This window comes from Argentina silus, assembly GCF_951799395.1.
Source record: "Argentina silus genome assembly, chromosome: 6".
NCBI lineage: Eukaryota > Metazoa > Chordata > Actinopteri > Argentiniformes > Argentinidae > Argentina > Argentina silus.
Window position 1 is genome coordinate 21,276,344 of NC_139660.1, and position 22,318 is coordinate 21,298,661.

General features: G+C 45.9%; 3 protein-coding genes across 3 annotated transcripts in view; 2 read left to right on the forward strand and 1 right to left on the reverse strand.

Moving 5' to 3' along the window:
* The window catches only part of LOC310805570 (AT-rich interactive domain-containing protein 5B-like), a gene marked incomplete at its 5' end in the record, with an annotated part of 48,822 nt that extends 43,381 nt beyond the window's left edge, over positions 1–5,441 (forward strand). The window contains 2 exons of the mRNA XM_083671309.1: positions 1,121–1,316; positions 1,434–5,441. Coding sequence (XP_083527435.1) covers positions 1,121–1,316; positions 1,434–3,434 — 2,197 coding nt within the window. The 3' untranslated portion in view covers positions 3,435–5,441. The remainder of the gene's footprint in view (positions 1–1,120; positions 1,317–1,433) is intronic.
* A 1,333-nt stretch (positions 5,442–6,774) lies between these two features.
* Positions 6,775–14,208, reverse strand: rtkn2 (rhotekin 2; the record flags this gene model as incomplete). Its single annotated transcript, XM_083671676.1, has 12 exons — positions 6,775–8,430; positions 8,673–8,780; positions 9,013–9,178; positions 9,649–9,780; positions 10,268–10,374; positions 10,612–10,706; positions 11,112–11,312; positions 11,652–11,769; positions 11,980–12,033; positions 12,198–12,256; positions 12,376–12,578; positions 14,059–14,208. 12 exons carry the CDS (start codon positions 14,206–14,208, stop codon positions 7,826–7,828), a joined length of 1,998 nt encoding a protein of 665 aa, XP_083527802.1. The 3' UTR covers positions 6,775–7,825.
* A 1,338-nt stretch (positions 14,209–15,546) lies between these two features.
* znf365 (zinc finger protein 365) lies at positions 15,547–20,433 on the forward strand. Its single transcript, XM_083671351.1, has 4 exons — positions 15,547–16,352; positions 16,702–16,873; positions 17,383–17,426; positions 17,749–20,433. The coding sequence occupies exons 1-4, from the start codon at positions 15,556–15,558 to the stop codon at positions 17,933–17,935; spliced, it is 1,200 nt and encodes a 399-aa protein (XP_083527477.1). The 5' UTR covers positions 15,547–15,555; the 3' UTR covers positions 17,936–20,433.
* The last annotated feature ends 1,885 nt before the right edge of the window (positions 20,434–22,318 follow it).

Genomic DNA, 22,318 nt, shown 5'->3' on the forward strand with positions numbered 1-22,318 from the left:
TCAGTCGCATTGAGTTCACTACATTATTTCTCAGTGGTTTATGGTGAATCTTTTTTTCTTCTTTTTTTCTCCCCCTCCATTAACATGTCATTCCTCTCTCTTCCTCTCTCGCCCCCCCCCCCCCCCCCCCCTCACTCACTCACCCCTCTCTCTCAAATAAGTCACATTTAATCATACATTTCCTCTCTTGCCCTGGGGCCTGGTGCCAGCTGTATGAAATGTAGTTTAACGGCTTTCTCTGCCAGCACTTTTCTTCTGAGGAAAAATAACAAAAATCCCACAGAGCTACTTGAACTCTCAGAGGCATTTTCCTTTTGAAGAGGAGGAAAACCACTCTACATTCACTGTTTGTTTTACCGCAGTGTCGTTTGAAGAAGAGCTGAGCAACAATTTATCATGTTCTTACATGAGAGAGCCTTATTTGTTCATGATTGAGAGGCCATGTTTTCTCATTGGCTGCACATTGTTATCATAAAATCTAGCAAAGGAGTAGGTTGGGCCTTTCTAAAGAATTTTGGAACTAAGCGGAAATGTGCCACACTGATACTGAAAGCATATTTGATTTCACACATCTGATGAAATCGTGGTCATAACAACACGCCACAATCGACCCTGTAATCATCATCATCAGACGGCCTGGCTGTTGTTTCACCAGCTGTAATGTGTTGGCTTTTGTTTCAGTTATGTGATTTAGAGATTACCACCACTCCTAGTGGGGGTCTCTGCCTGGCTTCATCTCCTGGCTCAGTGCCAGGTGGGGGCTCCAGTAAATACCAGCTCTGTGTTGGAGCATGCTTCGTGTAAACTCATTCACGGTCACATGTGCTCTGGTCAGTCAAGTGTTAAAAAAGTTAAAAAGTCCCTCGGGTCATTTCAGATGTAATTCTTTTCAAAAATATTTGTCTTTTGTCACAGATGTATTCCTTCCATAGCTAATTTATCCAGATACTGTATAACACCCTAGAGTGAATTTCCTCTGTATTGAATGAATACAGGAGTGAATTTTCTTTCCTACTGTGTCTTTTACACACACAGGGTAACAGCCGTCCAAAGTTGCGGTGAATATTGCCTATGGTCATGTTCATGAACTCAGTGTTCCTCTCTCCCTTGTCTTTTCAAGACTCCTCCTTCCATACGAGAGACACTCCAAAGGAGAGAATGACAAGCCCCCAGTCCCCCTGGTCAAACTCAAGACACAGGACCCCAGTCCCCCAGAGGTGGCCGCCAAACCCAAAGGACCAACGACGAAGCGGACAAAAGGTCAGGTGACCAGGAAGGAACGAGACAACAGAACTAAGGCCCCGGAGCACTCACAGGTCTGTGATAAGATACTCTTTCTCTCTCTCTCTGTCTTTCTCTCTCTCTCTCTCATTTACTCATTTACCAGACATGATCATCAGCTAACAGTGTGACTATTGTCCTTTCCATTGAAGGTGCCCGAAGTCCCGGAGGTTCTCCTGGAGCCTGCAGCCGTGAAGCAGGAAGGCAGGGTCAGAGAGGATCCAGAGGAAGAGGAGGAGTTACAGCTCACCCTGAAGAAAGAGGAAGCTCTGAGCGAGGAGGAGAAACCTGAGTCCTCCCTGAACCTCCTCCAGACAGACCACAGAGCCACGCCGTTCCTCCACAGAGACTCGTGTCCCCAGCCCGAGTGGAGGCATCCAAAGGGACCGATCCAGCAGCAGACGGACAAACTCTGCCCGGAGAAAGGGAACCACCCAGGGGACCGCCAAGCTGACAGAACCCCCCCTGAGAGCCAGTATCCACCCCACTGGGACAATAGCAAGCCTGGCCACAGCAGTCTACCGGAGCCAGGGTCACCGGAGACTCCTGCAGCTGCATCTACAGAGGGTCTTGGAGGAAGGGTGGGGAAGGTGCTCCCTGTGGGTAAGCAGACCCACCCGCAGCAGCAGCAGCTGGACTCCACTGGGCCTGAGCCTCCCACAGACAGACAGGACTCCCCCAGTCAGAAGGACACCCACCAGGATCACCTACAGACAACGGCCTACTGTAAGGTCAACCAGGGGGTCATGTCCCCACTAGCCAAGAAGAAGCTCCTTTCCCAAGTCTGTGAACACAATAATTACTCCTTCAGCTCCCCTCCTCCTCCTCCTCCTGCTCTTCCTCCTCCTCCTCCTCCTCCACTTCCCCCTGCTCTTCCCGCTCCATTGGTCAGTGTTAGTGATGTGAGTGATGGCTGCAGTGAGGAGGTGGTGGGCACAGGACAGAGACAGGTCTCTGTGACAGACAGCCCAGACGTGGCTCCCGTGTTCAGGCCCTCCGTCATCCAGCACGTCCAGAGCGTCAAGCCCCAGGAGAGGAGCCCTCTGGGGGACCTATCGGAACCCTACACCTGCCGCGTCGCCCACCTCCAGCCCCGCCACAACCCCCCCTGGCAGCCCTACCTCCACAGGACCACGCCCCAGGACGGAGTAGAGAACGCTGGGGCGGAGAAGCTGATGCAGCAGGTCCCCACCCAGACCCCCAGCTACGGAGGGGACTGCTACTCCTCCCCTCACCTGCACAACCTCTACCGCCAGACAGAGAACTGCCTCAGTCAGGAGCGAATGACAAGCTATGCCAATGGAGAGAAGAGGGGCCATTATATCAGGGACTGCAGTGAGAACAGCGAGGGTTTCCCCCCCACCAACCCTCCTGACAGAGAAGGCTTGGCCTACAGAGCTCCGCATTACACTGAGAGGACACACACACCTGGGGAGGAGGAGCCCAGAGACTTCACTATGAACAGGACTATGTCTCAGAGGATGTCGTCCTACACAAAGCCCTCTTTCTGTGGCCTCCAGTACCCCATGCTGCATCAGGGTCTAGACTGTCACCCCAAGGCATGCAGGGTCCCCCCCATGACGGCCCCCAAACAGAGCCCGGAACCCCCCCAGCCCTTTCCTAATAGTAACGTCCACCCCGAAGCTGTCGGTGCCTCCCGGACCAACAAGAGGAGCCTGGGCGAGCTGGAGGACGAGGGCATGCCGGAGTGCAAGGTGCGGGTGGTGACGCCCATGCACCCCGCGGGCTCCGTCCGACGGGGCGACCCGCAGGGGGAGGAGCTGAAACCAGCCGAGCCGGCGTACGCCATTCACCTCCACGGCCACATTCCCGAGGGCCACACGTACCCTCCCCACGCGCCCCTCTACCCAGGGATGTACCCCGGCAGCCTGGTCTCTCAGAGGCAGGATGCCCTGCAACACTCCCTGCAGTACCTGAAGAGCCAGACGGCCGTGTCCGCCCTGGTCCCGCCCTTGGCCTTCCACTCCATGATGCTCCAGAGGCAGTTGATGGCCTCGGGCCCCAGCCCGCACCACTACTACAGGCACCCAGGGGGTGCTGCCTTGTACGGGGACCTCCTCCCCCACCTGTACCCCCTGTCCACCTTCACCCCCCCTTCACTGTCCTCGGTACACCCCAGCACCAGACTCTAACAGCCAGGCCAGGCCAGCATGGATTCCCCCAACCCCCCCCTCCTCTCACTGGGTTTAGTTGTTCCATTCTTCAGTCAGCATGGCAACACTGGTTCACATGCAGACTGTGGACAAAACTCCATGCGTTGGACAAATAGCCCTGTGTTTTGTATGTATGTGTTTGTGGATTTTTGTTTTGTTTTGTTTGTTGCACTGTTCTGTCTGCTGTTTCACCACTTAAGTTTGTTCCAATTTGCACATGATGCTGTGTTTGTGTTCACCGACCAGGTTGTATCTGTCACTCAACAATCAGGTTCTTACTATCTTTGAGTGGGAGAGACGAGACAGAGAACATTTATTGGCATGTTTGTCTGAAGGAGAATCACATTTACTGGTTTTCTCAAGGATTGAATTCCAAATCACTGCAGTACAACAACCTCATTTTCTAAATATGTGTTCTGAAGCTTTTAATGTTGAAACCGGTGGAGGCAGAAATCGGGAGGACGGACAGGTTCATTGTAATGCATGGAATGGAATGAGGAACGGTATCCAACACGTGTGATTTCTACCTCCGCCAGCCTCCACTGGTTGAAACACAAAAAAATAACATGATAGGACTTTATAATAAACTCGTTACGCAAGGTTTACCATCGGAAAAGTTGATGCAGCTGCGGAGAATTACTCCACCTTCTGTACATTTCATCAGCTTACTTCTCTCTCGTGTGGTGCTTGGGCCTGTTTGTGTTACAGTAAATTAACGTGCCCCAATTCTTAGGAATGACACTGCAAAAGCACAGTGCCAAACCACAATGTCCCATGGTTTCTGTTTTTTCCTGTGTCATTTTCACCAGAACAGCTATTAAAGCTGTTGTTGTGAAATAACTTATTTTGGGAGGTTGGTTTTGCCAGGAACATTCGTATCACTTTTGAGTCATACATCCGGATGCTAATCTGCTAATCTACTCATACGATACATTGATCACATAGGATTTGTTTTTCACGTCACGCCTAATCTAACATTGAGATGTTTGCTGTTATGACAGCTCATCACTGTGATAGCTCTGTAAAAACATCTCTTTCTCACCCACTCGATGTAGCTCCCATTGTTGACACAGTAAAATCAAGGTTGTCTATGGGGAGACAGTGAGGCCCTTTGTTTTACTAGAGAACTTCAGCAGAGCACCTAAAAGCCTCTAACATTTCCAATGATGACATCATCGTTGGCAAGGGATTTGGCATGGGATATAAAAACATTCTGAAGGTTAGGGTTATGAGAGCGCATGTCGTTTTGCTGCCCCCGCTGGCCACACTGAAAATGTGTAAACATGCATATGCTATGTTTTCCTTGTAAACAAACCAAACGTGAAATAGGCACGTAAAGGCCAGTGTCCTACCGGACACCAGACTTTAGAAAACGCTTTGTTTGGACTAATGCGGCACACTTCACTGAACGTTATGTCATCATGTGATCTCATTCCTTGATGGCTACAGATTTATTATGGCCACTAACCACTGTTTTTAAGCTAAAATTGACATACTGGACCTTTAAATGGTAAGGGTTGTAATGATGTCCTTTTCAGTGAAAAATAAAGCATGATGAAAGAGCGTTCAGCTGCTGAATGCTCACAAATCACAATCTGTAGCTTTGTTCACGACTTGAAAAGCTGTTGTGTTAGCAGCTGTCTGCTCACCCCAACCCTGGTTACTGTATAACTGACTATGAATGTGTCTTGTAGACTTTTGCTTTGCGAATTGTGCCTTTCGTATCCTTTCATTAGAGGTAGTGCCACACACAGTTAAGGTTTACCTTAAGCAACATAGAAATATACATTTTACTATAAAGTCATTGGACTGTACAAAAGCATGTTTCGTGTCAGGGGAGGCTGGTGGAGGTAGAAATCAGAGGACGGGCTCATTGTAATGTCTGGAATGGAAAGTGGAATCAACACACGTTTGATTCCATTCCACGCATTACAAGCCCAACCTCTGATTTCTACCTCCTCCAGCCTCTCTCCTGTTAGTGTGTACAGCACTGGGATTGGTGAGTGCATCTAGGTTCTAGAACAGAGACTTCTGTACCAGACGCTATGATCAAAAGGCTAAATGGACTGCCTGAGGACTACAGACAACACCTGGTCTGGGTTTACAACCTTCACAACTGCTGTTAATGGGGATTGGGGACATTTGAAATACCTGTAACACAATTGCTGTTAAAGACCATCGTGAAGCCTACTCATGGAGATTTACAAGACACAATAATCATTCATCTATATGAAGTATATGTTCTGTATGTCATGTTTGCCTCAGTAATGTTAGTTACTGCATTTTAGCACTCCCTAAACATTCAAATCCATTTTATGGCGACATTCTCTGTCTGACTTCTTGTGTAAATAACGCTGTAAATACCTCTGACATTAGTTGTTATCTTGAGTATGCTGTAATCAGGGGAGGCTGGTGGAGGTAGAAATCGGAGGACGCGCTCATTGTAATACATGGAACGGAATGAGGAATGGTATCAAATGCGTACTATTCCTCATTCCGTTCCCCGCATTATATTGAGCCTGTCCTCTAATTTCTACCTCCACTAGCCTCCCCTGGTTGTAAATCTGTAAATAGTATAAGTGGGTACAGCTGGTGACACAAACTTGTGTACTTTTTTTGTTCCATTTTGATGGTCACTTAAACATAAGATCTGAACACTAAAGTGGACACACTATCTGCTTGTTTCATGTTATTTTTCACATTCTTTAAAGTGTTTTGGATACAAGGTGCCATCTGTTTACCAAGCATTCAGCTGGCAAACATGAAGAAAAACATTTTGTATTATATGACCCTCTGTATATTTAATTAAAATATTTTACTATCTACATATGTCTTTCTCCCCTTATTTGTAGTGCTTCTCTACCACATATTGGGAGTTGGGAAACAAATACATGGCTATATTGGACTGTGCAATTCATTGACTATACGTCTGGAACAGAAATTCATTAAAAAGTATGACTATATCCTAACTATGGATGGGTATATGCTAACATGATTCTGGCCATTCTAAAGGGGATAAGATGACATCTGAGACGATAGCAGTGTTTGCTACAGTGTATTACTGTATGTCTAGTCCAGGTGCATGGTGGCCTATGTTTAGGTTGTTGGCGCCACCTCTTGGCACAACTGTGTCATATCATCATGATCAATACCTTTAGCCAGGGGAGGCTGATGGAGGTAGAAATTGAGGCTCATTGTAATGCATGGAATGGAATAATTTCTACCTCCACCAAACCTCAGCTACTTGTAGCAACAACTATTCTGTCAAAACCAAGAGAAAAATCTGTGGGCGGGAAAAAAGAGCACAAACAGAAGAACAAACTGTTAAAAGATTTTAAGGAATAAGTCGTGGTCAGAAGAGAACTGCACATGTTGGAACAAAAAAAGGATTTTGCAAACAACAACAATTCATAGGTCTAAGTAATCTGACAGAACACTTTACATGTAGACATTATTGTACAACTACCTTTTTAACTACTACATACAAACAAATGCCAACTACTAAACAATTACTTTTGCAATGACAAATGCCTTAGCAAGCGATATACATCTACAATTATAAAACATTTCCTCAAAATGGCCATTGTTCTTATCCTAAACTTAAAAAATTCATTTAAATTGTTTTTTAAAAAGAGTTATTGGCTCAGGCCACAGTGTTAATGTGCGTTAGTTTGGTCCCTAAAGTGCCACCAGTCCAGTTAAGCCATTCAGCCACAGGTTCTACTGAGTCGAGTATAATGCTGATATTATTTCCTTTCCTCTACTGGCCAATCAGATCATTGTATGCAGCATTCCCTCCAGACCCACCGTTACCATTGTGTTTAATATATACATAGCGTTTTAGTGTTATGTTCTGGTTAGCTAGACCCTTTGTGCAGCTCACCAACCGTGAACGGTTGAAGTAGATTAGTAGTTTAACAATAGTGGTTTAACAATAGTGGTCAGGAAATCATATCAGGGATGGTCATAATTCACCCTGCATTCCATCAGTCATGTCTTTGCAGTCCATATATGATTGCAACAGTGAGCATTATCTTGAATGTAAACACGTCGACATAAATCGAACAATCAAGGCAACAGTATGCATGGACGAAGGCTAGACTATGTACAATGTAATTGTGTAATAAATGCATTAATGTTCCAATGAGACATGGCACAGAATGAGTTTGGAATTAATGAGCCACTACTGGCGCTATTTAGCATAGGAAAAATGAAGCCGCCGCCGCCCCCCGCCCCCCTCATGACTGATTTTCCTTAATTTCCTTCTCTACTTCCTAATGAATAGGTCACACTAGTGAAATCAGAGACATGGCGTAGTCATGGTGTAGTCTTTGGGCCCAGGCGCCCCAGAAGCCTGAATCCAGCCCAGGTCACCAGGCTTTAGGGTTCATCTTCTCCCTGAAGGACTTCCTCAGTTTGCTGCGCGGAGCTGGGATGGGACCGGGCCTGGGAGGGGAGTCCGGGGTCTGGTGCTCTTGCGGGTCCTGCTGGGGAGGCTCGATCTGACCCAGTGGGGCGTTCTTACGGGTCAGTCCTCCTGGGTTTCTCTGTAGCTGCTGGATGATGGCGGAGAATTTGGCGTCTAGCGAAGGACGTCCGGTCTTGGTTTTGGTTTTTGCCCCCGCATTCGCGTTCTCCTTCTCCTTCTCCTGATACTGAAGAGGCAGAGGGGGCCGGGCGGGCCGGGTGGGCGGGGCATAAGGCTGCTTGTCAGTGGGTGGGGGAGGAGCACGTCGCTTCTTGTTGCCGTTGGAAACAGGGCCGGGGATGGGGCTGGGGCTGGGACAGGGACTGCTTTTGCCTGGTGACAGGACACTCTTCTGCACTACCATGGGGCAGGACCCGTCAAACAGAGTCGACCAATTAGGAGGCTTTCTATCCTCCTCCTGACCAATGAGGAAGCGGCCCCCTGTCTCCTCAATCTTGTTGTGGATAATGTCAGTGATGCTTTCAAACTTGTCTGGGGAATTTATACCTTCAGAATGAACGGCAAACCAAATTAATGAATCGTATCAACACAAAAAGTTTTAGAATGTTCTAGATGCAAAACAGTGCAGAATCAAAATGTGAGATATAACATAATGCTGTATTCCATTTCATTATTGAACATACACTGTACACCTTGAAGATGAACAGATGATTGCACAACAGCTTCTGTGTCAAAGTAGTGCTGCAAGCAACGTTTGTGTGAAGGGTTTTTAAGGGCATTGGACTCACTGAGGTCATTGTAGACAGAGTCAGCCTGCTTGGTGAGGAAGAGTGGAGGTTTTCGTGGCGATGTGACCTCGATCTTCATCAGCCCACTACAGCAGTGTTGCCACTGACCTGAGAGACAAGAAAAGCAGGGAGTGAAAATAGGAACATATGGTGAATCCGGTGAATAGGAGGATTCAGACATTCGTCAATACATAAATCATAATCATTGATTGGTTCTTTGACTCTACTCTCTCCTGTTTCTTCCCCACACACACTCACTTTGCTCCACAGACACACAGTACACACACATAGTACACGCACACACAGTACACACACACACACACACAGTACACACACTCACTCTGGTCATAGAAGTGTTGCCAGAAGGCCTCCAGCCAGTCCTCCAGCTCCTCCGTGGTATCGATGGTGAAGACGTGAGTCAGGGCCCCGCCTGCCACTGGGTTGATGATAGTCAGACCGTTGGACCTCTTCTTGGGGTCCTTATCCACCACACGGATCCTGGTGTCCTGGAGAGAGGAGGAGGGGGGGAAGGGACAGACAGACAGACAGAGAGACACAGAGAGAGAGAGAGAGAGAGAGCTAGGCATTGATTGAATGCACTGACATAACCTCTTTTTTTTCTATCAAGTGTTGAATTATTGCTGAAAAGTGCTGGCACTCAAGAGTTATTCAATTTCAATTGGATTGCAGAAGGGGTGCTAAGTCCGCGGAATATGAAGTACACGTATAAATTAAAAAGAGAGGCTCCGCACGGCAACTTGATCCCTTGAAGAGAGCTTTTATTTGCTGACGGAGCGAGCTCCTTCATCAAAGCGTCACGGTTGTCGAGTTACCCCAAGCGTTGCATTACGTTTCATTCGGCGAGGAGAATCTACGTGATCCTCCTGTACCATTCTACCGTACCGTACGTGGTCATTTGGTGACTGTGGCTTATTTCCAGCGTCTACCCCTAGACGGCAGATCTAGCCAGGTTTACCTTGGAGATGGGGATGAGGAGGGTGGGCTCCACCTTGGCAGAGATCTCCTCAGGGGTGAAGTAGCAGGACAGAGACCCGGCGCTGAGCACACAGTACAGGCTGCAACACCGGACCATGCCGTCCACACATTGCTGCAACCAAGACCATTAAACACCTTCATCGTTAGACTGTTTCGGGTTTTTTTACGAAGTTGTTGAGATATGGTCAAGCATGGTAAGGTACAAAAAACAAACCATGCATCACTTTGCTACGCCACCATGTGGTGGAATGTGGTATGACAATGTTTAGCTTGGCGTTGTGATCACACGGACAACTCCTGATCGGTGGAATGGCTTGGGTCTGTGGGGGAATGCGGGGTAAACTAAACCACAGCGTGCAGGTCATCAAGATCACGGACCTGGATTTGGAATCGGTGAATGACCCTGCACTTGAGCTGAGGATGCACTCATCTGTGATGCACCATGAGGACGGCACATGGAACAGTACGGTATGGAATAGTGTGGTATGGAATGCTACTATATGGAATGGTGCGGTATGGAATGGTGTGGTATGGAATGCTACAGTATGGAATGGCAACTTCTACAGGTAAGGGAGAGGGAGGAGCCTTGATGAGCTCACCTGCTGACTCAGGTAGCCACTCATCATGCTATTGGTCATACAGACGGGCTGGGCGACCAATCGGCAGCACAGGTTCCCATAGAGTGGCAGCCAGGAGGACGACTCCGCTAGGGAAACACAGATAAACACGGAATAACACGACTGTCAGGCAAATCGCATTCAATAAAACCATGTAAAGAAGTAAACACGTAAATGTAAAGAAGCAGATCAGGTGAGGCTGGTGGAAGTCGAAATCGGAGGACGGGCTCATTGTAACGGAATTTCCGCATTTTCCGATTGCTGCCTCCGCCAGCCTCCCCTGAAGTAGAGATATGAGAATAGACACGTCCGACTGTTGCTCTCACCATCCTGGACGACGATGAGAGAGTGGGACTGGAAGCTGCCTTCAGCCTGGGCCAAGCTCAGAGAGGCATACGCCAAGAGGCTGTACCTGGAACCCCTGGGGTGAAAACACACACACACACACACACAGACACACAGACACACAGACACACAGACACACAGACACACAGACACACAGACACAGATTTAGACCAACTAGATGACTGTCTGAATAAGACAGAGCCCGTTCGGAAATGTGCACACAAGAAATGTTTACATTTACGGCATTTATCGAAAGCGACTTACAACAAATACATTTGTTTAAGTAAGTGAATCATCTATCCATCAGTCCTCATAAGATAAAGTAATCAATGCTCAGACCAGGGGCCGTAGGCAGTCACAATGCTAGAAGAAGATTTATTTATTTTTTCTCAGGAGAGAAACTTTGTACAGGGGGGTAAGTGGGGGTGAAGAGGTCTTTAGGAGGGAAATGAAATGTAACTGGGCTTCTAAGCTCACGTACGGTGGTATTGGGTTGGACTGAAGGAAAGTGTCAGGGTCTCCCGCCTCCAGCAGGGGGCTGAGTTTCCTCCCCGAGGCTCTGCTGAAGGAGCTGCGTAGTCTCTTGGCCAGTTTCTTTGGGGTGTTGACGAGGGTGGTCTCCTCCTCGATGGCACAGCTGTAGAGCTCCACCTTCAGCTCAAACTGGGGTCCAGCCTCGTTGCTGGGGGACAGGGGGACACATGAGGCTGTCATTCTAGATTCATCTAGAGACTAGATAACACTCAGAACATGGTAGGGTGCTGTAGTGGAGGGGAGGCTGGTGAAGGAACCTGTCCTCCGATTTCTACCTCCACCAGCCTCCCCCTGCTGAAGTGAAAGAATCAAGGTGTCGTTCCATGGCTCATATTTACTTAAATGCTGAGATTGTATTTTATTTTTATATTATTTACTTCTAAATACAGTATATGGGTCAACCAAACAACAAACAAAAGTTTAGTGTAACAATGCTTTCAAAAAGGAATATACAGTCCAACATGCTTCATGTTATGTCAATACTTACAAAATTGTTACACCCTCAAAACAAATGTCTGTCAACGATCTGTCCACAACCACCATCTCAGTGTCAAACACTTCAGATCCAATTCTCATCAGGCAGAATACAGCCACCCGTCGAGAGCCTAAAACCAGGGTCCATAATCATGACTTTACCATCTCCAAAAATAAAATACATTCAAACAATTTCCATTTTGAATAACTGCAAGGATATGTACAGAATGCTGTGCACATGATCCTTAAAATGTTTTAGTTAGGTTACTAACAGTCTCAATCCATTGAACTGAGTAACACGCTCTGGCATTTCAAAACACTCAATGACAGAAGGCACTCACTCCCTTTGTTATCGAAGTGGTCAGAGTCTTTCCACATTAACAGTATTCTCAGCCCTACAGAGGAGGGAGAAAAGCCTATCAGTTACATAATCCCAAAACAGACTACCAGACAGTTCTCAGCAACAACAAAGATAACAAAAGATGCAGTTCAGCTCAATAATCTCAGTAGCTAGCTACATCTTCACACACATGACAGCAAATGAAAACTCTGATTTTACCTGACAAGGCCACTTTTCCCGTACAAGCCACACGATCAATTGAAACTGGATCTGATAAGCTACAGCACAAAAAAAAGGGTTTGTATTGAATTACATTCAGTTTCACTCCACTGTAACCCGACTACCAACCCATACACAGGACCATACAGGGTCACAATGTAGGACCTTGCTCTCTCACCTCATCTGAGCTGCACCCCTCATATCTTGGTCCTCTTTCTTCTTCTGCAGCTCTGTGAGGTAGGCCTTGATCCGTGTGTTGCATGTCAGCAGGTTCTTGGAGGCGTCGAGGATCTGCTCTCTCTTGCTACTGGCCACCAGGAGCTTGTAGGCCCCTTCCCGCATGCGGATCTCAAAGTCGATCCTTTCCTGGACGTCACTGTCCTGTGGGTGTGAGGAACACCACAGAAACAGAGAGTGAATCACAATATCATCATCCAAGTTAAAGGGTTGGTTCAGGATTTTTAAATGTATACTTAGATGGTTCCTTATCTTGAAAGTAGTTTATTGGGGCAGAAGAACCTGTTATCCATGGTTCAGTGTTGCTTAAATAGCCACTACCACTACCAGCAAACTTATTATATCAAATCTATTGTTTAAAATTAAAAGAAATCATTATTTGTAGCCACAATCACCACAAATAAACTCTCAGACATGGTTGGAAGTTACATTGACGTGATTTGGCCACAAATGTTGGCGGTGGCTAAAGTCAGCTAAAGTTAGGAACCATCTGAATATAGGTCGGAAAATCGTGAACCAACCCTTTAACCATCGTAGGCTAAAAGCCGTGAGCTCATAGCAGACAGGTGAGTATGGGACTTTTGTATTGTGTCATTGCAGGCAGAAGGGATGGGTTGATGTTGGCTGGGAGAAGTGGTGATGACATAAAGCCTAATGAAGGAACATGAAAGGGCGGACGAGACAAAGCACAGACTAGAGGCAACGGTTGGAACTGAACCAATACTGCCAAGGGCAATACTTACTTTCTCTTAGTAGCTACTGCATTCTTAATGGGGCATGACGTTGTGACACACAGCAACTAGCTAGCTATAACATTATTTATGTGCATGACTTTGGATAGGTCAATTGACAACTCTAAAACAGGAAATCTAACAAATGAAACATTGATTACTAAAAGGATTATGATGATGTTCAGTACCCCTATAGGCTACATTATTTGGTGTCATTCAGGCATTGAGTTCTGATGACAGGTCAGACCTCTCTGGTAGATTACAGATATGTGAAGACTGGAGGTCAAGGGGCATACTTATTGTATGAAATATTGATCACAATGACACATATTGGTGTAGTCTCAGAATTGTGTGGTTATCTTGCTGATTAAAACTAGATATGGGATGTAAACATCATCATTCTCCCTCTATATTTCGTCTACTACCTGTAGTTTCTTAGAAATCTGTCGTATATACAACAAATTCATGTCCTCTATAATTTGAAGCTTGTCATTCAGACTTGTACACCTGTTCATGCATTTTGCCTGGAAGAACATAATTGGTTGTTAGAGCAGAAAATAATATGTACAGATCAGAAAGAAGCGTACACCCAGTTGAGCAAAATACAGTTGTTTAACTTGGAGTTTAACTTGTACAGGAGTTTAACTTGGTTTAGTAATTAATAGGGCACACAATGCAATGTAAAGCGTGTATATCACGAAGTTTTACATCCCCACAGTTTAGCTTAAAACTTAGTGATATACAAGCTTTAAACAGCTAAACTGTGGGGATGTAAAACTTCGTGATATACAATCTTTACACTGCATTCTGTGCCCTATTAATGACCCCCGAGCTCATTAGCCAACGTTCGCCAGTCCAGCATTGGCAACAGAAATCAGACATGTGTGCGTTACCTCGGATTGCAAAAACAGAGTACTCTGTCGTATTTTCTTTCTTTTGATCTCCATGGCGAGAGAAGAGCACGATGAGGATGACACAGTGGATCTAGTGCTTGCATTTCTCCTAAAAGTTTGAACGTCCCGCGGATATTCCATATTCGCCATTAGTCCAGGCAAGCCCCTGCACACAGACCAACCAAAGCGGCTGCGGTTCGGATTCCTTCCATCTGCCAAACAAAACCGGTTTGTACCATATTCAAATTCGAATTTTCGAGGTGTTGTAAAATGGCTTGTAGGGTGTCTACTCATCAGGTGGCATGGGTTTGATCTTATCCTTATGCATATGCTCATACATGTAAGTAATAAGTAAAATACTAGTTTGATGATTGCTTTTTTTTACAAAGACATACTCTGAGATCGCCCCCCGTCTGTTACCGATTGGTATCGCCCAATTGTCTGAGACGCACAGTGCGTGATTGTTGAACGCTACAATATGTCAGTCTAGGGGGGGTTGTAAATTCGGAAATAAGGTTGTGTGTTTCTTTCATGTCATTTACTTAACGACGCATATTATGGCTTAATATGCCAGTTGCCGTCATGTGCAAATAAAGACATTCAAGCAAAAGTGCGAGCCAGTGGGGCAGGGTTCGAACCTGTTTACGCATAATTTCCCTCGGTGACACTGACAGGCGTGTGAAACTGAAAAAAATAGCTTATTGTATGAAGGTTTCATTTGCAGATACCATACCGCCCCCCCACCCCAGCATCCCACCCCACTCACCCACCCACCCACCCAGACGCGTCAACTGTTCAAGGTGGTAGGTTTCGACTGCGCTCTTCTTTAAGCTGCTGAGCCGCAGTTTTGCATGTAACCAGAACACTAAGGACATTTGTGAGTACAAATTCGATGGCAATGCTCGTTTCCATCACATCGGCATGCAAATTCAGGTTCAACTGTCTGCCGAAATGGCATGCATGTATAGAAAAGAAAGAAAGAAAGAAAGCTAGCTAGCTGGGTTAGCCACGCCATAGCAGACATTGCTAAACATGGACAGAATACCTGTTACATTCGTGACATTGAGCATTACAGATTGAGAAAGAGAGAGGGGAATGGGTGTCGTTTGTGTCTTGGCTTAAAATGTGTCCTTGCACCTTTGTTGAGTGGCACTATGGTCGCCTGCTGTCAATGTCACCTATTGGCTAGAATGCTGATGATCTAGATAACAGACCTAGCAGGCCACCTTGTATGTCAGTGGTTATATTAGGTTATCCATGTTTCTATAACTAACAGTTGTGGGTTGTCCATTTTATGGTGATATTGCATTAAGGAAAACTCACCTCCTCTCAAACACAAAATGGCATTATGTATTAACCGGACAGATTTGATTAGATCAGTGTTAGTTGTATTTCAATGGAGTGACTCTCAGTCTTGCTATCAGTGACTTCTGTTATCCTTGTCTACTTGGACTTCAACTTGCAATGTTGTTCTTTGGCGTCCAGGTCGCGGGTGAAATGCAGCAGAAGCTTTGTGCCAGGAGTACCTCTCTGTTCACTGAGAATGGGCAGGCGTGTGGGGCGGCCGTCATCCCCCAGCTCCCGTTCCGGTGCCCCCGGTGTGGGGAGCACGAGAGGTTCCGCAGCCTGGCCTCGTTGAGGGCCCACCTGGAGTACAACCACACCTACCACACAATGTATGAGCTGAGCCTCCCAACCCGCAGGGGGCACTCTCATCCAGAGAGAGCCCTGCATGTGCGTTCCTTGAGCGACCCCCGAGACACCAGCTGCATCGAGAGGTGTCGTACACAGAGTGTGGGCACACAGGCGGAGGAAGAGACACAGACTGAGGAGGAGGAGGAAGAAGAAGAAGAAGAGGAGGAGGAGGAGGAGGAAGAAGACACTAGTAAAGATGGTCTCAAATTCAACAAGTCCAACCACGGGACAGATCATCCCATCCCCTTTCCCCCTGCCCTGGACCACCCTCCAGACCCGGGCAGCGAGCCCGTGGCTGTATCCCAAGAGCAGAGTGCCTGCGCTGGGGAGGTGTCGGTCCGACGCAGGCTGGCCAATGTCCTGCGGGCGGCGGACAGCACCATGCAGAGGAGGCTGCACAGGGTGAGCACGGAGCTGGCCCAGACGGACACAGAGCTGCTGTGTGAACGAGCACACTCCCAGCACCTGGCCCAGGAAAGGCAGGAGGTGAAGGAGAGAGAGAGGGCGCTGAGCCGGCAGGTGGACGTGGCGGTGATGGTGATCGCCACGCTGAGAAAGCAGTTGAACGAGTCAGAGGACGAGCTGGAGAGGAGGGAGCAGTAAGTGCTGTCCAGGGCCCAGTGGTTCAAAAAAAGTTGAATCTGGATCCGAATTCTTCTTCTTTTGCTGTCCAGGTTCAGATCGAGCTGGCTGATTCCTCCTCCCCGTCCCCCCCGTCCCCCACCTATACTACTCAAAATCTGCCAGATAGATCTGATCCTGGATCGCAACAAAAGAATCCGGATCATTCTGATCTAGATTAAACATTTTTGAAACACTGGGCCCTGAACCATGTCGAGCATTGTCTTTGTCAGCGACTTTGTCTGTGTGAGCTACAACGTCTTGCTCCTCCTCCTCCTATTTTCCGACATTGAATTTCTCTGTTCTTTTGGTTTTTGTTTTTTTCAGGGAAGTCCTCACCATTCAGAACTTCTTGGAGACGGCTGCCCAGCACGAGATGTGTGGTAAAGTCCGTATCCAGCATTTTATTGAGAACCTCCTGAGACGTATCACCCTGGCAGAGAGGCTGCTGGATTACTACCAGAGCGCCTCCAGTCCAGCCAACTGCACAGACTACATGGTACTGTACAATATCAAACCTGCTGCCTACTGTACATACAAAAATATGTTTGTAAAACAGTTCTAATAATAGGTGCTTATCATGACTATTCAGAATGGGTTCAGAATGATGATGATCAGAATGACAGAGTAACGAATGAAAGAGAAACGAACTTTGTAATTGTTCCACTTTTGTAAAACCCTTGAGATATCATGTAATGTAAGCAGGGCTCCACTGAAAAAGAGAACTCGGTCTCAGTGGGACACCTTGTATAAATAAAGATTTAAGACAAAGGTTGAATAATAATAATCATACTTGTTCCACTTTGGTAAACCCCTTGAGATTTGATGACTATAAGTGGCGTCTTGAGGGAAAGGGAGCCCATAGAAATGCGTTCTGCCTTCCTGCCGATCTGATAAGAGAAACGTGATAGCCTTTCAAACATTCCCGGAACTGGCCAATCTCAGCTTTTGTGCTTGTCTGCAAAATGGTACAATTCTCGGTACAATCTTTTTCCTCTTTCCCCGCAGCACCAGACAGTTGAGAATGGCCCTCATAGAATCACCAAAAGCAGGCAAGTTTTCCCCTACTCACCCACTTTTACATTAGTGATTGGCTTCAGGACAGCAGCTCTCGCGAGTCTCTCTCTTTGATTATGTTGTCATGATTCCACTTTCAAAGGGTAGGACACAGGATCCGCATGAATGATGCAGAAGGATCTCATGTCGTCACTGACAGCCTCATGTCAGACTCATGTATAAGTAATGACCCCCCCCGGCAAGGGGCTTTATCTCCTGGAATCACCAGTGTCTGCACCAGCGACTGCCTCTGCCCGCGTCGTGGCCTAGTTGTCGTGTCGTGTCGTGTCTGACGTCTGCTCTGTCTCCTGGTTGTAGGTCAGCAGGTGGCCAGCTGTCACAGTCTTGTCCCCAGGAGGGGAGAATACACCCGGCCCAGCTAGGACGGGCTTTCCCCAAACCCCCCAGGGAGAGAGTGGCTCAGTTCTCTGGGTACTGCCGACCCGATCACCGCAGAGACGAAGTCTGGACCCAGCGCCGCAGGTCAGCAGGGTATGAAACCTAGAGAACCCTAATCAAGGCCCAAGAAAAATGTATATAAGATATATATACATAATGAATGTATCTAGTCAAAATGTATAGATTATAAGGAACAGGGAATTGCATTTAGTGGCTTTAGGGCCATGTGCATGCTGGTTGTTGCAGCCAAATGTATGAATAGGTGTTTCTAAACCTTCTCCTTTGGTTTAAGTAGCGTTCTGTGATGCTCTTGGTGAGTAGATCAAACTGTCTATCATGCATGTGGACAATACAATTGACCTTCAATAATGTTTTGAAAATGCTCACAGTAAGGGACCAACAAGATACCTTACTTAAACATGAAACAATCACAATTGACAAGAGAAAATACGTTGAAATAAATCAATGTGTTATGTAAATAATGTATACTGTACAACACAATATAGACATGAAAATGGTGGAATGGTTGAAAACCAGCATACCCGTGGCCTTCGAGAGCGCAAACAGCTGAGACAATATATAGTAGTTTTTTATTTCCCAAACCCAGCCCAGGAGTACTACAATATACAGTAGTGGTAATTAATGGTGTAATTAATCCAATTATTCCTAAATGATCTAGCTTTGTAAAAAAAAAAAAAAAAAGACGGAGGATCTCTTATCGTTGCAATAGACATCAATGAATGAAAATCATTCTGAGCATGCAGCTTTGTTCCTCTTGCAGCCCAAAGCTGCAGCTGTCAATCATAGGAGACAGATCATGCTGTCAATCACAGGAGACAGATCATGCTGTTCTGTATAGAGACGGTTGTCTCTGTCATTTCAAGACAGGGTTAGTTCCATGACACAGTATTCCTTTTGCTACTAAACAGAGAAGTGTAGACTTTGAATCCAAGGCCTGAAAGTTGAAAATGTTCCACCGCCAATTGCGATATCATGCTTTGAACTAGCTGGGCAAACAGGTTATTTTTTTCAGGCCAAACAAGCAAAACGGGTCTAGTTATCCCTTGTATGACAAGTGTTGATATGGGAGTCTCCTCTCAAGTGCAAAGATGTGAAAGCACACAAGTGAATGTAGCAAAATGTAGAGGCAAATTTGAATGAAATCCTGTTTTATGGAGTCATAAAATCCTTATTTCATGTGATGTATATCTGTGTTTACAATGCACTCCATCAAACAATGAGAATGTATTAGAGTTGAAGTCAATGTAAAAAATATTATTATTATTATTATATCTTTGGTATTTGTTGTAACTCTATGTTTTGTTCGAGGTGTTGATTGATATTTTGTATACAGTTAGTGTTCTGTTGGTGTGGAAATGTACTTTTACTGGTTTTATGGGGAGCATAAAAACCTGCAGACTGCAGCAAGCCCGAACATATATCCAGGCTTTTCTCTAGTTATTCCAATGGTGTTCTTGATATGGTGCTGTTGTATAGACCAGGGTTGGGGCCAATCACATGACAGTCCAAAATCAGGGAATCAATGGGATTAAACTCCTGAATTGAGTGGAATTTGAACTCCCAAATTGAGTTGAATTTAAATGGTATTAGCACCAATCCACGTCTAGACCAAGTTCTCTGTTTTCATATTGACTGTTGAGCAATACTTTGTGGCTGAGAAGACCGTTTTATTTCCATTTTTCCAACATATCATAATCCACCTGTCATCCATCTGTCTTTCACACTGGACATTTAAATGGAGCATGGAGGGTGTCAGGGGAGGCTGGTGGGGGTAGAAATCGGAGGACAGACTCATTGTAATGCACGGAATGGAATGAGGGATGGTATCAAACACATTACAACAAGCCCGTCCTCCGATTTCTACCTCCACCAGCCTCCCCCTGGAGGTTGTCTATTGGCCAAAATCAGAGCCCTCTATGTTGATTGTCTACAATGCATAGAGGCCGCTGGCCAGACTCCAGTCACCGAAAGAATGCATTTACGTGGTATCTGATGCTGTGATGTAAGGATTCTGTCGTGTGTTTTAAGCTGTGTCCCAGCTGTTCAGTTCATGTTCTGTCATGCTTTTGTGATGCAATGTAAGAGTCATCGTACGTTGATCGTAAGACGCATGAGGTGCATCGCTATTGTTTACTGTGAGAGCATGTTCCTTAAGTTGCAAATGTAAAAAAAATATTAACTGATGTAACAGTATAACTTGTACGTGTACTTTTGTAGCAGAGCCAGGTATATTTTAATGGTTACAGAGAGTTGCACAAATGGTCAGAGAGTAAAGAGAGAGTAAAACTGGACAATCAGAAGGAGAGAAGAGGAAAGGAAAAGTAGGTTTAAGGAGGTGATCTAACCAGATATCTAACTGAAGAAAAAGTTAGTTGAATTCTGTATTACTGTTATTGCTGCCACGTTTCGTGTCCTTGGTTTCATGTTTGTAGGTGGGGTTTATTTGCGAGAATAATCAGTTGTTTTGTGCCTTCACTTAAAACACTGTAGTATGTATAACACTGTGCAAAATGCAATACTGTGAACAAACTACTTTTGTAGTCTTGCCCGTCTGTGTGTGACATCATGAAGATTAAAGACCAAAATGACCCCACTCAACCTTTGTCGTTAATAATTACAGATTACTTATGAAAATGACTGTGACAATTACATTTTAATGTCTTGTAGATATGTACGTTCACACTCCTGTCTTTTGCAGCATTTAGAGATGTGCATTTAGAGATGTGCGGAGTATCAAGAAAGGGATGTGTAATAAACCACTACCAGTGCTCCATCACGTACCTTTATGAAACGAACAACGTTTCGATCTGACAAAGATCTTCTTCAGGTCAGGTCAGATGTTCATCGTCCTTGTCGGATGGAAACGTTGTTTGTTTAATAAAAGTATGTGGTGGAGTATTTGAGTGTGAGGACTCCCTTCATTCTATACTGACCTTTTCTCTGCCCTGCACCCCACTTAAAGGATGTGCCTTTTGACCATTCTTGACTAAACCACTACCAGTGCCATACAGGGCATGTAAGGGTTCTGACTACTGTACTTCAGAACCACAACACTGACCATCAATGCAACACTTAAAACCATGACTATCTACAGACACATGTAAAAGAAGGGACATCACTGAAAGCATTCATCCGGCATGCGTGTCTGTGAGGACTTGAAAGGTTACAAATGGAACCGAGGACAGGATTGTCATTTGGGGAATGAATGGGCTACTCTCATCTCACTTTCACAGTGCGTCACAGATTTAGATGTCTGACGTCAGTTCTACACAGTCTCATATCCTGTGTAAAGCCTAGTGGTCGGGCCAGCCAAGTTGAGCAAGGAGTAGGGGGGTGGGGGTGGGCGGCTGTGATGAGGGCTTGTAAGGGGGGGCTTGTTCTGTGAGCGCCATAAATGTGCAATACTCCCCAATGACCACTAAGTGGCGCCTCTGCTGCATTTGTAATAGAGACATAGTCCTACAGTACTAAACAGCCCAGCTAAATGTCCCTTATTGTTTTAGTCTTGGTCAGGATCTGGGGTGATCTGGTGATTTATGTTGTGACGGAACTGCAATACTCTGCATTGTCAGTAAGAAAACGTACAAAGCCATTAGATATAAGCTCCTTGCTTTGGGTGTTTGAAGTTGCAATCATTGCAATACTGACAACATTGGACATAGTAATCTGGACATGGGGTCAGGGTCATGGGTCATCATGACGTAGGGTCAGACTAGATGCTATGCAAGTCCTTTGTAGACTTCTGCCATTTGATTCATATCAATCCTTTGTATCCCCAAAGTGCTCCTAAATGTGCTGTAATTGTTGATCCATTCCTTGAACCCATTAGACAGCATTTTGAATGAAACTCTTATGAAGTGCTCTCCAATTGGTGAGACAATTCCCTTTCTCTCAGCTTCCCATGGAAAGGTTGGCGAGTTCAGAACCTCGGAATGAATGAAAGTGTTGTGAATGGATGGAAAAGAACGAGAAGAAACTCGGACATTGTCCAGTCCAGACAGGAAGTTCAGAGGCTAGGGTGAGATCTGTGAAATCTGTGGGGATTGCCTTGAACACTGACTTCAACACTGCCACCGAGCTGCTGTTTGTTGAAAATGGCATTTCACAACTGACTCATTCTCATCAGAAGTCCATGGTGGAAATGGAGGGGGGGGGGGGGGGGACGACAGCACCACCGGTGAACGTGTTGGTGATAGCTGTTGTGTATACAGCAGGGGAGGCTGGTGGAGGTAGAAATCGGAGTACGGGCTCGTTGTAATACATGGAACGGAATGAGAAATGGTATCAAACAGGTACCACAAGTTTAATACCATTCCGTATTCCACGCCATGCATTACAATGAGCCCGTCCTCCGAATTTCTACCTCCACCAGCCTCCCCTGGTATACAGTAGTTACACTTGAATGGTTATTATACTGTTGTTACCAATCTACAGCAGTCATGTTAGATTGACAAGCGCTTCACCTGTA